General features: G+C 52.7%; 1 protein-coding gene across 1 annotated transcript; it reads left to right on the top strand.

Annotated features, from left to right (window-relative positions):
• Positions 1–9,916: 9,916 nt before the first annotated feature.
• On the top strand, positions 9,917–13,020 carry FNDC11 (fibronectin type III domain containing 11). The gene is made up of 2 exons (XM_064730136.1): positions 9,917–10,007; positions 12,024–13,020. Exon 2 carries the CDS (start codon positions 12,042–12,044, stop codon positions 13,008–13,010), a length of 969 nt encoding a protein of 322 aa, XP_064586206.1. The 5' UTR covers positions 9,917–10,007; positions 12,024–12,041; the 3' UTR covers positions 13,011–13,020.
• Positions 13,021–13,213: the final 193 nt, after the last annotated feature.

Raw genomic sequence — 13,213 nt, 5'->3', positions numbered from 1 at the left:
AGCCCCCCTTGCAGAACTCTCTGAGCTCGTTGGCCTCAGATGGTGCCCACGCCAGGGGAGTGATTGTATGAAACTGTTTACTTCTGATTTTGCTGTTTACAAGAGGGATGTGGGGTGGGTGGGGGGAACAAGCCAAGCCTCAGGAGGATTGGGAACTGTGTTATCTGCACCAGCCTGCAGCAAGGCCGACAGCACCGGCATCGTGCAGGTGTCACGGGGATCTCCCGGCCAGCTTTGGTCCATGGGGAGGAAAGCAGAGGTGGCTGTAGCCTAGAGGGGTTAGATTAGCTCCCCTATATCCCCTTGCTGCTGTGTTTGAGGTTCAGCAGTGCTAGTGACAGATAAGAGTTACCCCTGTGGTCTTCCTCTACTCCTCAGGACCCAGCTCCTTCACATATCACAGGCTCCCAGAGCCTTTCTGGAGCAATAAGATGTAAACCAAGCGTTACCATCGTCGTGGAAATCCTCCGTTGTGTGCGGTGTCTGTCTCCTCCGTATGCAGTACGAGTCTGGGTTTAAGCCTGCCAAGCATCACAGGGGAGCTGCTGCAGGCCACAAACTGGGATTTGTTTCCCTGGGCTCTCTGCAGGTCGGGAGAACAGGGAAACGCTGCTGCTTTCCTTCCTTAGCCCAGGCCTGTGCTGCCCAAGGCTCACACTACAGCTGCCCAGGGCAAGGCTGCTCCTGGTCCCCTTCCTGGCCATGCTGGCATGGGGTGGGTGAGCTCAGTGCTCCACTCCTCACAGCCCCCATCCCATCAGCCAGTGGGAAAGCAGAGCCCCATTTCCTTTGAACAGGGGTGCAGCCAATGCTTGTGCCACTGCTGTGGGAGGAGTTGTGCCTGTGCTCCTCAGCTGGCTACAGGCACATCCAGCATGTGGGCCCTTCGTGTCCAGAAGCATTTCTCACTTCAGGGCAGGGTGTCTGGTGGGTGTAGCTGGAAGGGAAGTGCAGGGAGCTGCTCTCTTCCAGCTGTGATCTGCCAGATCATTTCTCTGCAGCCTGCACAAATGCTTTTAGCCCTGAGGGTGTCTGGGCTGCTGCAAGAGCTCACAGGGGCCACATGAGAATGCCTGGTGGCCCCAGCCTGGCACCTATGCCCAGCAGCTGCCCAGGCCAGCATGGACCTTCAGCTCACTCACCCAGCAGAAAACAGCAGCTTTGCAGGGTGAGCTGCTTCACTACCACACCAGAGGGGTTCTGGGTGAGCCCCAGGACAGGGGCTCATGGCTGCCCCAGCCCTGCTGAGGGCTCTCCCCGCAGCTCCTGTGCTGAGTTAGCAAGAGCAGAAGGCTTAAACCCAGACTCCAAACTAAAGATAATATTAGTAAATGAATCTGTATTTTTCTTTCTTTTTTTTTTTTTTTTTTTTTTGCACAGAAGCTGGTTATCTAGGACCTATGTGTGAACAACTTTATATAAATATTTTTTGTACTTGGTTTCCTTGGGTTGGTATGAAACGTTCTATTTAAGTTTTTTGAACACTGTGGATCCCCTGATGTGTATGAATGGCAGAGGCTTTGTAAATTAAGGGACGTTTGTGTGAATAAAGTTATTTGATGGGGTTGAAAAGCCACACACAACTTGAAACGGGAGCTTTGTGTGTTTGTCCTGTGCTGTGCTGACAGCAGTGAGGTTGAAAGGGTGTCCCTGGCAGCAGTGGGCAGACCAAGGCCCTAAAGCAGCTCTGGCTCCATCCTGGAGGGCAGGTCCAGCTAAGCCTGAACTGGAACTGGGCTACCTGGAACTGGGCTAGCTGCACTGACCTCGGGGCTTAGGGCACTAAACCAAGGCACCCTGGCCAGTGCCAACCACAACGTGGCTCCCTGGCATGGAGCACTTGTGGCCCTTTATCCTTGCCCTGGATTAGGATTAGCCCTGTTCTTGATGCAGACACCAAGTAGGACATTGTGATTAGCAGGACAGGCAGGCTTGGCCTCTGTCCTTACAGAAACACCTCCCCATCCTGCCCCTTCCTCCCCATATGACCACAAGCTGGCACCCCCATGGTTCAGGAGCCAGAAAGGACCGGCTGCCCACTCTTGGAGGTGCCTGCAAACCCCCCTAAGGAAAATCCCCAGCAGAGCTGCCACTTGAGCAGCCACAATGGGCTTCTCCCTTTGCACAGACCCTCTGCCCCAAATCCCAGATGCCCAAGCTGGTCACAGCAGCTGGGAGCCTCAGGTGCCAGGATGAGAAAAGCATCACGAGGCTGAGCCGCATCCTGCAGCCACGGGAGGTTTTCCTGTGGGTGATGCCCACAGGAGTGCAGCAGCCTGGGGCCACCCCGAGCCGGCGTGGGGCTCAGGATGTCCCGGCACCCTCGGCCCTTGCGTAACGGCCCCGCAGCCTCGCACGACCCGCGGCAGCCGCGCTGGGACGTGCAGGGCCGGCAGTGCTCACTGCGCTCCCCCTGCGGCAGCCCCAGCGCCGCCGGCCGCCTGGCCGTGGGCTCCCCCCGCACGGCCGTCACCATTGTGCGCCTTAATCGCTGCCGACAGGCACCTAAAATGGATGTTTTCAGCCCAGTGGGGCCGCAGGGAGGCTGCTCGACCGCAGCCGCAGCGATGCCGAGGGGCCCCAAGCTGTGCTTCCTCCCTCTTCCTGCTGGGTTGGCTCGGGCATTGACTGTGGCACCCTGTGAGGGGCAGCCTGGGGGCTCAAACATCCCCCCAGTCCTGCCCAGAGCATCCTGCCTGCAGGCAGGGAAGGGGCTGCACTGGCTCCAGTCACACTGGCTCCCAGCGTGGGACAAGCCCCAAGACTGTCCCTGTCCTGGTGAGAAACGCAGCTGCAGAGACCCATTGTGCTACACTGCTGCTCCCCACCAAATGCAGGCACTCCCAAAACCTCTGTCACAAATGCTGTGGGGCACCTCCAAAAACACTTCTGCTCTTGTGACTTCTCCCTGGTTTAAGCTACACTGGTGACAAGGATCATGTTGACTCCAGGCTTGTGGCATCTCACTCGTCTCTGTGACCAGACACAAAATTTGCTCCATGAGCCCCACGGCCCCTGACTCCCAACTCAGCCCTTGCAAATGGGATGAAACTGAACCCCAGCAGGAGCTTGGCCTTGGAGCCTGGCTCACCTCTCACGTGTGCTGCAGGTGAGGAGCCAGTAAGGGCAGGTGACCCCACAGCACAGCAGAAAAGCACCATTAATGAGGAAGTTGATGTCAGTCATCAGGAGAGATGTTTCACTCTGGATTTGCTCTCTGGAGACCTGCTATTTCATATGCAAAGAGGTTTGCTGAACTCCACAAAGGTGCTTCAAGCATTTGACAGCTGACAGAATCCCCCAGGAGCCACCAGCCCTGTGCTCCTCAGGGACCAGCAGTGGAGCGCGTGCTGGGCAGAACTGCACGTGGCAAAGGCCACAGCCAGGCAGCAGGGCCAGGGTGGGGAAGGCAAGGACAGCCCTGGCAGGCACCATGGCCATGAGGCCAGTCAGAGTCCTGAGTGCCAGCACCAACCTCACCTGGTGGGATTAAACCTCAGAGTAGAGGTGAGGTGCTGCTGCAGCCATGGCTTTGCTCCCCCTCCCTCTGCCTGCACACAGGAACATTTTCAAGAGCCTCCTCTCCACAGAGGCTGTGTTTTACAGCTGAAGCACTAAGTCATTCATCATAAAACGTAAGTCCATATTTCTATTAAGATCTCCTGAGCTCCTCAAGCAGCAGCCACTTCAGCAGCGCTCGCTGGGCCAGAGCGACACCAGCTCAGATGGAAGCTGCTGCTTGAGCTGGTGGGAGGAGGGCAAGGTCTCCATTGTATCGGCAAAGGACATTCATTTGCCTCATCCCCACACTGATGAATTGCTCCACTTGCCCGTGTCAGGCTCCAGCACAGCAGAGGATGAACAGCTAAAGCTGCACTAAGCCCACACACTCCATTGAGCGGCAGATGACTCACAGGAGGCTCTCGGTGCGATGCGGGCGGAGGTGACAATGAACACAAGGGACAAAAGCTGAGTGAGCAGGGACTCTGCTCTCCCCACTGACCCATTGTGAAGCAGAAGCCTCACCCTCTGTCCCCCTGTTCAATGGCAGGACAGTCACGAGGGCTCTCGGACAGCCCAGCCCCATGGCACACTGCAGACAAGGCTGTGGATGGCACCAAGCTTAAATACATTCCATCCCATTGCACACAATATGCCAGCAGCTCACCAGCTCAGACAGAGCAGTGCAGCCCCCCGTGTGTGTGGAATGGCTGTGGCTCCCATCCCTCCTTCTGCAGAAACCAGGCAGCCCTGCCCAGGGGACCTGGGGATGGAGCAGGGGGAGCAACATTACCCAAACCACCTCCTGATTCCACCCAAGGCTTCAAAATATGTAATTTTTGCCTGCAATCTGTCTCAAATGCATTGTGCAGTCTGCCCACCCCACGCACACCCCACCTGCCTCTCCCCACAGCAGGGACTGCACGTGGCAGTAGCAGCAGCTTCACCCAGAGCCACTTTGGGTCAGTCTCAGTTCCGTGAACAAAAGCTGCTTCCCCAGCTCGTTTCCTGACAGAGCTGATGCCCTGTGCCCCTCTGGGGACCCAGAAATTGCTGGGAGGCAGCGAGGGAGGGAATTAAGAACTATTTCCTCTGCCAGAGATAAGATCTCTAAACAAGCTTCTCAGCCAAGAACTTTAATTTTTTTTTTATTTTACAGGTTTTGCAACGGAATCTTATTCTCCAGAATTGCATCCGCCTCCAACCCCACTTAGAGCTGCCAAAGCCTGCACTTCCCCCGGGACCAGCCTGCAAGAGGCAGAGATGGATGGGATGACATGGGCATGATTTCACCCTTCTGTCCTGCTGCTGCAACCAGGGGCTGTCAGGATTCCCAGAGGGACCCCCCTGCTCTGGCTCTGTGCTGCAGCCCCTCCAGCCCCCCTGGATCAACCCCCAGACCACAGCCATGGGGTGCCACAGCCCCTGCCCCAGCCCCAGGGCCGGGGGAGAACATCCCTGTGAGCAGCAAAACATCAACATCACTCCAAGCTCTGACTCTGCTCCCTTTGCACAGATCCAGCCCCACAGACACTCCTGTTTAACCCAGGAAGGGCCAGTGTCTGTGCTTGTGTGAAAGGTGCTCGTGCCTCCCTGAAAAGCTTTTTGGGAATCAGTGAGGGCACTAAACTGGCTGTGCAGAGTTCACCTCCCCTTGTCCACAAACCCAAGCAGGCAATTATCTCTCTGTGAGCCTCAATCCCTCCTTGAGGTACAGACATGCCCCAGTCCTGGCCCTTCACACAAATGTTCCTCAAATCACTGTAGCATTCAAGAAATAAAAGCCCCTGCCCTGCTCCTGCCCTGGCAGTTTGCAGTCCCCTTGCTCGTAGGCTGTTGTGGGATCAAACGCTCCAGGCTGATTTATCCACGGGACACGGCAGCCCAGACAGATGGGAGGGAGCACAAGCCCAGCCGGGCGATAAATCACAGCAGGGCAGCTCTGCCTGCCGTGCCGGCAGCGCGATCCCAGCGGGATCAATGCTCGGAGCTGTGTCCGTGCCCCATTCCCTAGGGAGGGCAGGCGTCCAGCTCCCCCGGCGTGCTGCACCCGAGCAGTGACATGGGGACAGAGCTGCAGGCTCAGCAAGCTTCCCACTTCCACATCCAAGGAAACGTGACTCCCTTGGGAAGTTTCCTGGGAAAAGGGGAATCACAGTCGCTGCTGGGATGAGGCTGCCAGCAAGAATGTCTCATGGGATCCGGGACAGGACAACCTGCCTTGAACTCACGCTCAAGGACGTCTGTCTTGCACAGCACAAAGAGATCCGAACGGGCTTTTGATGAGCTTCCAGCAAGATAAAGGAGCTCCCCTGACCCCGCTCCATCTCCCTGAGCGGGATCATCAATAACCCAGCCCCGCCGCAGCCTGCGGCTCAGACGGGCTCTCCACTCCCATGTCCACACGTGCTTAAATTAATGTCACCGCCGGAGAAAGGAGGCGGTGTCCACCCCAGGGGTCCCCTTTGGTGCCAAGGCTTGTCCGGGCTGTCCGTCCATCAGCAGGGGAAGAAAGCAGAGCCTAGAAGGAAAATGCTCCTGAGGAAATCCGGGGGTCTCAGCCCTGCGTGATCGCGGGGCTCAGACCAGAGAAGGTTTTTGTCCCAAACCAGCCTCCAACCCCCCAAATTTATTGACAAACAGCCACTACAAACTCTGGCACGTCCAGGCTTTGGGGCTCCCTCCTCGGGTGCCATTAGTGGGTGTAATGAGCTGGAGATAATTGCTGCCTCGGGGACACAATTAACTCTTTCCTGCCCTGGTCCAGCTGGGGCTTTTGCATCCCACGGGAGCAATTCCCTCCCTGCTTCCCCCGGGTTCCTTAGAAAACTTCAATTCCTCTTCCTTCTCAAAGTGAGCCTCTGAATCAGAGTCTGACGAACACCACGAGTTCACTGATGTGTGGCTGTGATTTAGAGCTGGAATATATTTGGAATGTATAATTTATTTCAGGTATCTGAGGCACCAGCGAAACTGGGAGTGAGCAGTGAGTAAATCAGTCATACCCTTGTGATGATGGGGGCTGGAGCCTTTATGTTGCTCTGAAAATCCTGCTTCCACGCAGCCAGGTGAATATCATGAAGGATGGGTAAGATTTGGGGCTGCAGGGATAACTCAGGCACCCTGGAGGAGGTGGTGTTGGGAGATTTAATAACAGTGCTGCCATTGGGACACAACCTCTAGCAGAAAGGTCAGTGTTGCACAGCCCTCTGTCCTGGAACAGGGATCACCTTGCACCAGGTGCTGCCCAAAGAGCTGCTCCAAACCTGGCACCCACCTCCACCTGCCAGGTACCACCTGGAAACAACAGAAGAGGAACCAGGCACAAAGTCCTCCCTGCCTCTGTGGTTGTTACCTTTACAGCAAATCTCTTTCTCAGAAATGCAGATGTGAAATATGAAGACAGAAATTGCCAGTGACTTTTAATTTGGGTTCTGCCAATTTTTCTGTTCCAGCTATTGATTTTCCATAAAGACTAATCCTTGCTCCCAGCCTTCTCTGACAGGCACTATCTGGATGTTTTGCTTACCCTGAGTGTGGAAATATATGTTTTATTAAGTGTCAGGACTCACTAATGAGAGGAAGGAGGAAAATCAATTGTCTGCTTATATCTTGATCTCAGACAGGACTAACAAGTTCTTTATTTTGATGCTGTGGACAGAACAGGCAGAGTGACAAAAGGGTGACAGTGGCTGTCAGCTCTGTCACAGAGGCAGCTCATCTGATGAGAGGGGCAAAGGGTTACATGGTGTTGGAGCCTTCAAACACATTTGTATGTGTATTAATTCAAAGACATTCATAGAAGGCTATAAAATCCTGTGGCTGAATTGATCCCTGTTGCAAAGGGATGGAAAACACTAAAATTTCAGCTTCAGACTCTAAGCAGGTTTATTCTCCCATCCCTAAAACCAAGAAAACAGCTTGGCCAGCAGCTCAGGGTAGGGGCAACCAAAGGGATTCCCTTTTTCCACACTAAAGTTGAGATTCAGGTTAGTATTTATGGCAATAGAAGTACAAGCAAGCTCAGTGCAAGTCTCTCAGTGCAATAAAGCCCATTTCAAACATGCACTGTGCTGTGCTCAGGTGGAATGAGATGAGCAGTAAGGCCCCTTCCAGACCAAGCCACCCTGTGATTCTATGATTCCATGATTCCTCCTCGGGCATCTGGCACAGGGCCCAGCTGGAGCAGGAGTCAGGGTAAGCTGCACCTCCACAGGGCTCTTCTCACACCCTCAGACCACCAAGGCTGATTGGAAGGGACAGCTCCTTTTCCCAGCACACACCATCCAAACAGCAGGATCAAGACCCATGACACAAGCACGAACATTCGTTTCCCACAGAAACTTTGTATAATTATAAAATATTAATCTCTGCTGGCCCTCCTCTCCAAACAAAGGTACCAACCTGCTTTCACTCATATTTGTTATCTCCCTTGTCTGTTAGAGGATCACACCTGACAGTTGTATAGTTAATCTCTTGGCAGCTGTGAAATGAAACCGTAAGCTCTGGCTGCCTTGAGAAGATGCATTGATTTCTTAAAATGACACATCGCCTCCTCCCTTGATGTTCGAGCAGGAGCCCAGGGCTGGTGTTATGAATCTTGCCTGTCATTCAATTAAAAAAGCTTAGCAGAGATGCTCCAGCTGAGCACACCAGACAGCATTAAGGCTGAGCCCTGACCCAAAGATTTAATAACAGGGAGTACGAAGGCACCTGCAGCCCCAGAGGCTTGACCAGTTTGCTGATGAGTTCACCAGTTGTGATGTGGAGCTTGCCATCTTGAACCAGACCAGCCACTCTCCTCTCCACAGCAACACAGCTGACTGTGTTGGGCAGCCAGGTCCCATAGGAAAGTAGAGCAGGAAAATCCCTTCCTTCCCAGAAGGAAGTTCACTGCACTTAATGGAGCATTTTATATCCTATTTCAACACAGCTCTTTTATAAGGATTATGTGTTTAACAAAACTCTTGACAGTGTGAAACAGCCTCAGTCTCACTGTAGAGAGTGAAGTCTGGTGTCTGGCCTCAGAAGGAATTGCAAGATTCTCCCCCAAAAGGACTTTGCAGGATTCTCCCCATTTGCAGCAATGTCATAAAGCCCAGAGGGCTTTATCTGAGATTTAGATGGGATATTAAGAAGAAATTCTTCCATGTGAGCGTGGTGAGACCCTGGCACAGACTGCCCAGAGAAGCTGTGGCTGCTCCATTCCTGGAAGTGTCCAAGGCCAGGTTGGACAGGGCTTGGAGCAATGTCACTATAGGACACAGAATAACACAAGCCACACAATGCTGCTCTCAAGGTGAAGAAAAGGGAAGTTTATTTTCTGACTCCAACATTTATAGTTTTCCAAAAGTGACAGTGGATTGGAGGGTGACAGTGCCACCTCTCCAATGACACTGGACAGACCAACAGTCCAATAAATTTCTCCTCCTCCATAAAAGAGTGCAAAACTATAAGTTATTTACAGAAAGTGTGTGAGAAAGTTTGCTACAAGAATGTAAACACCAGAAGGCTTAAAAAATCTTTAAAAATCAGGGCAACACAGCAACCTGGGTTAGTGTAAGGTGTGGAAGGGGGTGACCTTCCAGCCCCAGCCCTTTTGTGAACCTGTGATTTCACGGTTCCATCCCGCAGCGTTCCACCTTCCCGGGTTCCACCATCGGTGCCATTGTGATGCAGCGGCGGGCACCGAGCGCCGCGGTGCTGGCCCGTGTCACCGCCGTGTCACCGCTCCGCAGACGCCGCGGGCACATCCGGCCGCACGGGCAGAGCAGAGCCGCTCTCCCCACGACGCCCGGTGTCACCGAGCCTGAGGCCTCCGAAGGTCCGGGGGACGGGCATGGGGGGGAAGCGCCTGGGGAGGAGATTAGCGGGATTCACTGCCATCGCTACCCACGGCTGGGGCGTGGAATGGGATGAGCTTTATGGTCTTTCCAAGGCAAACGGCTCCGTGGGTGACGGAGGGCAGGGTTACGAACGATTCCAGGGGTGCCCCGGCTGGGCCGCAGCTCCCCAGGCCGAGGGGTCGCCGTGGCAACGGCCGCGACCTGCGGGGCCGGGCCGGGCCGGGCCAGGCCGCGGGGGAATCCGGCGGGGCCGCGCCGGGACCGGAGCGTCTGGACAGAGATACCGGGGGTGAATAGCAACCGGATACAGATCCCGGGGGAGAACAGCACCTGGATACTGCTCTTGGGGGTGAATAGCAACTGGACACTGCTCCCGGGGGTGAACAGCACCTGGACACTGCTCCCGGGGGTGAATAGTACCTGGACACTGCGCCCGGGGTCTGAACGGCACCTGGACACTGCTCCCGGGGGTGAATAGCAACTGGACGCAGATCCCGGGGGTGAACGGCACCTGGACACTGCTCCCGGGGGTGAATATCAACCGGACACTGCTCCCGGGGGTGAATATCAACTGGACACTGCTCCTGGGGTCTGAACGGCACCTGGACACTGCTCCCGGGGGTGAATGGCACCTGGACACTGCTCCTGGGATGTGACAAGGTGGGCCAGGGCCCGAGGGGGCAGCCCCTGGTGCCCCTGAGACCTCTCCAAAGCCCATCCTGGGTGAACACAGAGCCCTCTCCCTGGGTGATGCACCTCCTCCCGGCTGCAAACAGAACAGCAGGGAATGCAGCCAGCCCTCCCTGGCAGGAGAGAAAAATAGGGATGTAAAAACATGGGGAAAAGCAAGGGAAAATAAGCACAATGACAGCTCGGTCTGTGGGCAAACACATTGCTCAGCAGAGCCAAATCCCTCCAAGAGTGGGGAATGTCACCTGGCACATGTGCTGGTCCTGCTGCTTCATACACGATGCCGGGAGCTGGCACTGCTTTAGTTTAGGTCGGGATTTTTTGTGGAAAGAAAAAAGTGAAAAGGAAATACAGCTTGTTTTTCTTCAGTTGACAGCTCTCTTGGATGATAAAGTTGAATATGAATGACTTACTATAAACTGTGGTGCAGCTCAGGGCCAGACAGCTGAAAGGTTTACAAATGCTTGGAATTCCTATGAGGAAGTGTTATTAGCTCTGTTATGAATTTAGGGAAAATGAGGCCAAGAAAAATTGCTTTGTTAAGTAGATTTCCCCATCTAGCTTCTACAGGGCATGTAAGAATTAAGATATCCCAATTAGATCTTGGTTTCAGAATGCTATATTTATTTTGTTTTCAAATCAAGTGTATTCAGCTTGTGAAAGCCACCTAAATATCCATCTGGGTTTTCATTACAGTATCACTGACAACAGGGACACAGGCATTTATTTAGCTAATTGTTGTTTGTGGTACATAAGCTGTGTGAGCCACAGGCACTTCGGTTAAAGAACAACACAGAAACACCTTCCACCTTGGCACAGATGGCATCATCAGGCAGGGCATATCTTTGCCAGTAAATGAGATATAAAATCATCCCAGAATGGTTTGAGTTGGAAAGGACCTTGAAGCTCATTTCATTCCAATGCCCTGACTTGGCAGGGACACCTTCCAGTAGACCAGGTTGCTCCCAGCCCCATCCAACCTGGCCTTGAACACTTCCAGGGATGGGGCAGCCACAGCTTCTCTGGGCAGTCTGTGCCAGAGCTTCACCACCCTCACAAGGAAGAATTTCTTCCCAATATCCAATCTAATCTTGCCCTCTGTCAGTTTGAGGCCATTCCCCCTTGTCCTGTCACTCCACACCCTTACACTTAGCTGTAAACAGCTAAGATTAAGCCAGCAGAAGTGGTGCTGCAAGAAACAGTGCCTAAACACCCCCACAGCAAACTGTTACCTGTTTAGAGGTGCTTTACATGTGTGTCATCCTCTTGCTGTACATTGCAGAAAATCCAAGTAGACCTCATGGTCTGAGATGATTCAAACTAAACCCAAAGACAGGGAAAGCAGCACATCACAGAAAACACTGTCAGGTTGTGACTGTCAATCCACTGGTGAAGGTAGAAGCGCAAGGAAAATGCTGTCATTCCTCTTGGAAGCTGTCGTGAGGTGGCACTTGGTGGAGTGTGTTGTTCTGCTTGCTGCATTCCAGCTCGTGTGGGGGCAGAGGGTTAATTTGAATCACCAATGTGATTATGTAGAACTGGCTGAGAAGATGGGCCTCAAACCTCAACAGCCTGGCAGATTACAAAGAGAGAAAAATAGGCATCTCCAGAGAGGCAGAAGAATGGAAAGAAATTGCTTACAGGAGTACAAAGGCAGCTAATTAGAATGAAACAAGATAATAAGATAGGGAGAAATTTTGGCAGAGTGTATCAGAGAATAGTTCCTGTCAGTGAATCTATTAAGTAGAGGTAGAACCTCTCAAGGGCGGGTAGAGGGAGACCAGTTGGAACACATATAAGTAGAGGATACAAAACATTAGACACCAGACAAGTATAAAGGAAAATTCCTCTGAAACTACATCTAGTCTGACAGTTCTTTATAAGCTAAGCTTTAATTAAGAGAGAAGAGTCACAGCCATGATTGTACTCCCTCCCAGCTGCTTTTCCTTTGGTTCTTAATGTTTTTGTTGTTGCTTTCCTACACAGCACCCAAGCTTTGGAAACATGGCTAAGGTTTTGCATGAATCTGAAACCACTCCGGACACTACCCCACCCAGAGAAGAACAGGATGACAATGCCAGCATGAAGCAGTACCTGAGAAACAAAAACCTTGTTCTGGATTTCCTGCGCTCTGACCTGAACCCCCACCACCTCCAGTACCACTGGAACAAAGTTCATCTTCTGAAGAAGTGTTACTTTTACTTGAAGTTTGAGCCCAGACACGTGTGCGTGAGAGACCAGAACAATATGATGATTTTTGCCGATATCTTGCAAATAGCAAATCCCTGCCAACTCCAGAAGATCAAGAAGGTGGGAAGAAAACAGACTGAAATCCAGCTGGCACTTTTAACAGAGCTGTTGGAACAGCTGGAACGAGGCCGTGAGGAGCTGAGCCGTTACGTACAGATCTGTGACGTAGAAGATTTCCTCTCCCAGTGGGACTTGAATATAAAGAGAGTGCTCAAGCTCTCCATGTTTTTCAATAAGCTCATTTCCTTGGAAGAGCCAAGGAAGCTGCACGTCAAGCACAGTTTGGTGTCACAGATACATCTCGGGGGTGCTCTACACCCTCCCATCACTTTTTCTCTCTACACGAAGAAGCCGCCGATTTTTGATCGGATAGAGTCGTTTGCGTGCCAGACCTGGGCCCAGCTCAAGTGGTTCACTGAGAGTCAAGAGTCCCACCTGGAACGATGGCAGCTGGAGATCAAGCTGGTGACAGATGACAGTCAGACAGAACCAGGATACGGTCGGACCCAGGAAGTCATCTCCAACCCATGTGTAATCAACCACCTGCTGCCTGGCAGGTTGTACGAGTTCAAAGTGAGGAGATCCGACACGCACACGCTCGTCTACTCGCAGTGGCACGACTGCATTATATTGAAGACAAAAACTCACCCTGCTGAAGACACCAAGGAAGCCCCCAACCGCAGCCTGATGAGGCGGCTCACGAGACCGACTCCCTCAGTTTAATGGTTTAATGAAAAGGATGAATAAGAGTAATTAAAAAGAAATTGTTTAAACAGTTTGTTTTAAATCAAACTCGTTCTGTTTTCAAAAGCAGTTGTACAGGTGCCTTCCCAAAATCTCTCCAGGTTAGCAGTAATCCATTTGAAATTTCTCACAAAAAATAACACCTTTAGGCAGCATTTGGGACTCAAGAGTTTTGTCCCACT

Source organism: Zonotrichia leucophrys, chromosome 20 (genome assembly GCF_028769735.1).
Source record: "Zonotrichia leucophrys gambelii isolate GWCS_2022_RI chromosome 20, RI_Zleu_2.0, whole genome shotgun sequence".
NCBI lineage: Eukaryota > Metazoa > Chordata > Aves > Passeriformes > Passerellidae > Zonotrichia > Zonotrichia leucophrys.
This window is presented reverse-complemented; position numbering and strand designations above follow the sequence as displayed.

Coding starts and splice junctions, on each gene's coding strand:
- FNDC11 (XM_064730136.1), top strand. CDS start 12,042: ATGGCTAAGGTTTTGCATGAATCTGAAACCACTCCGGACACTACCCCA.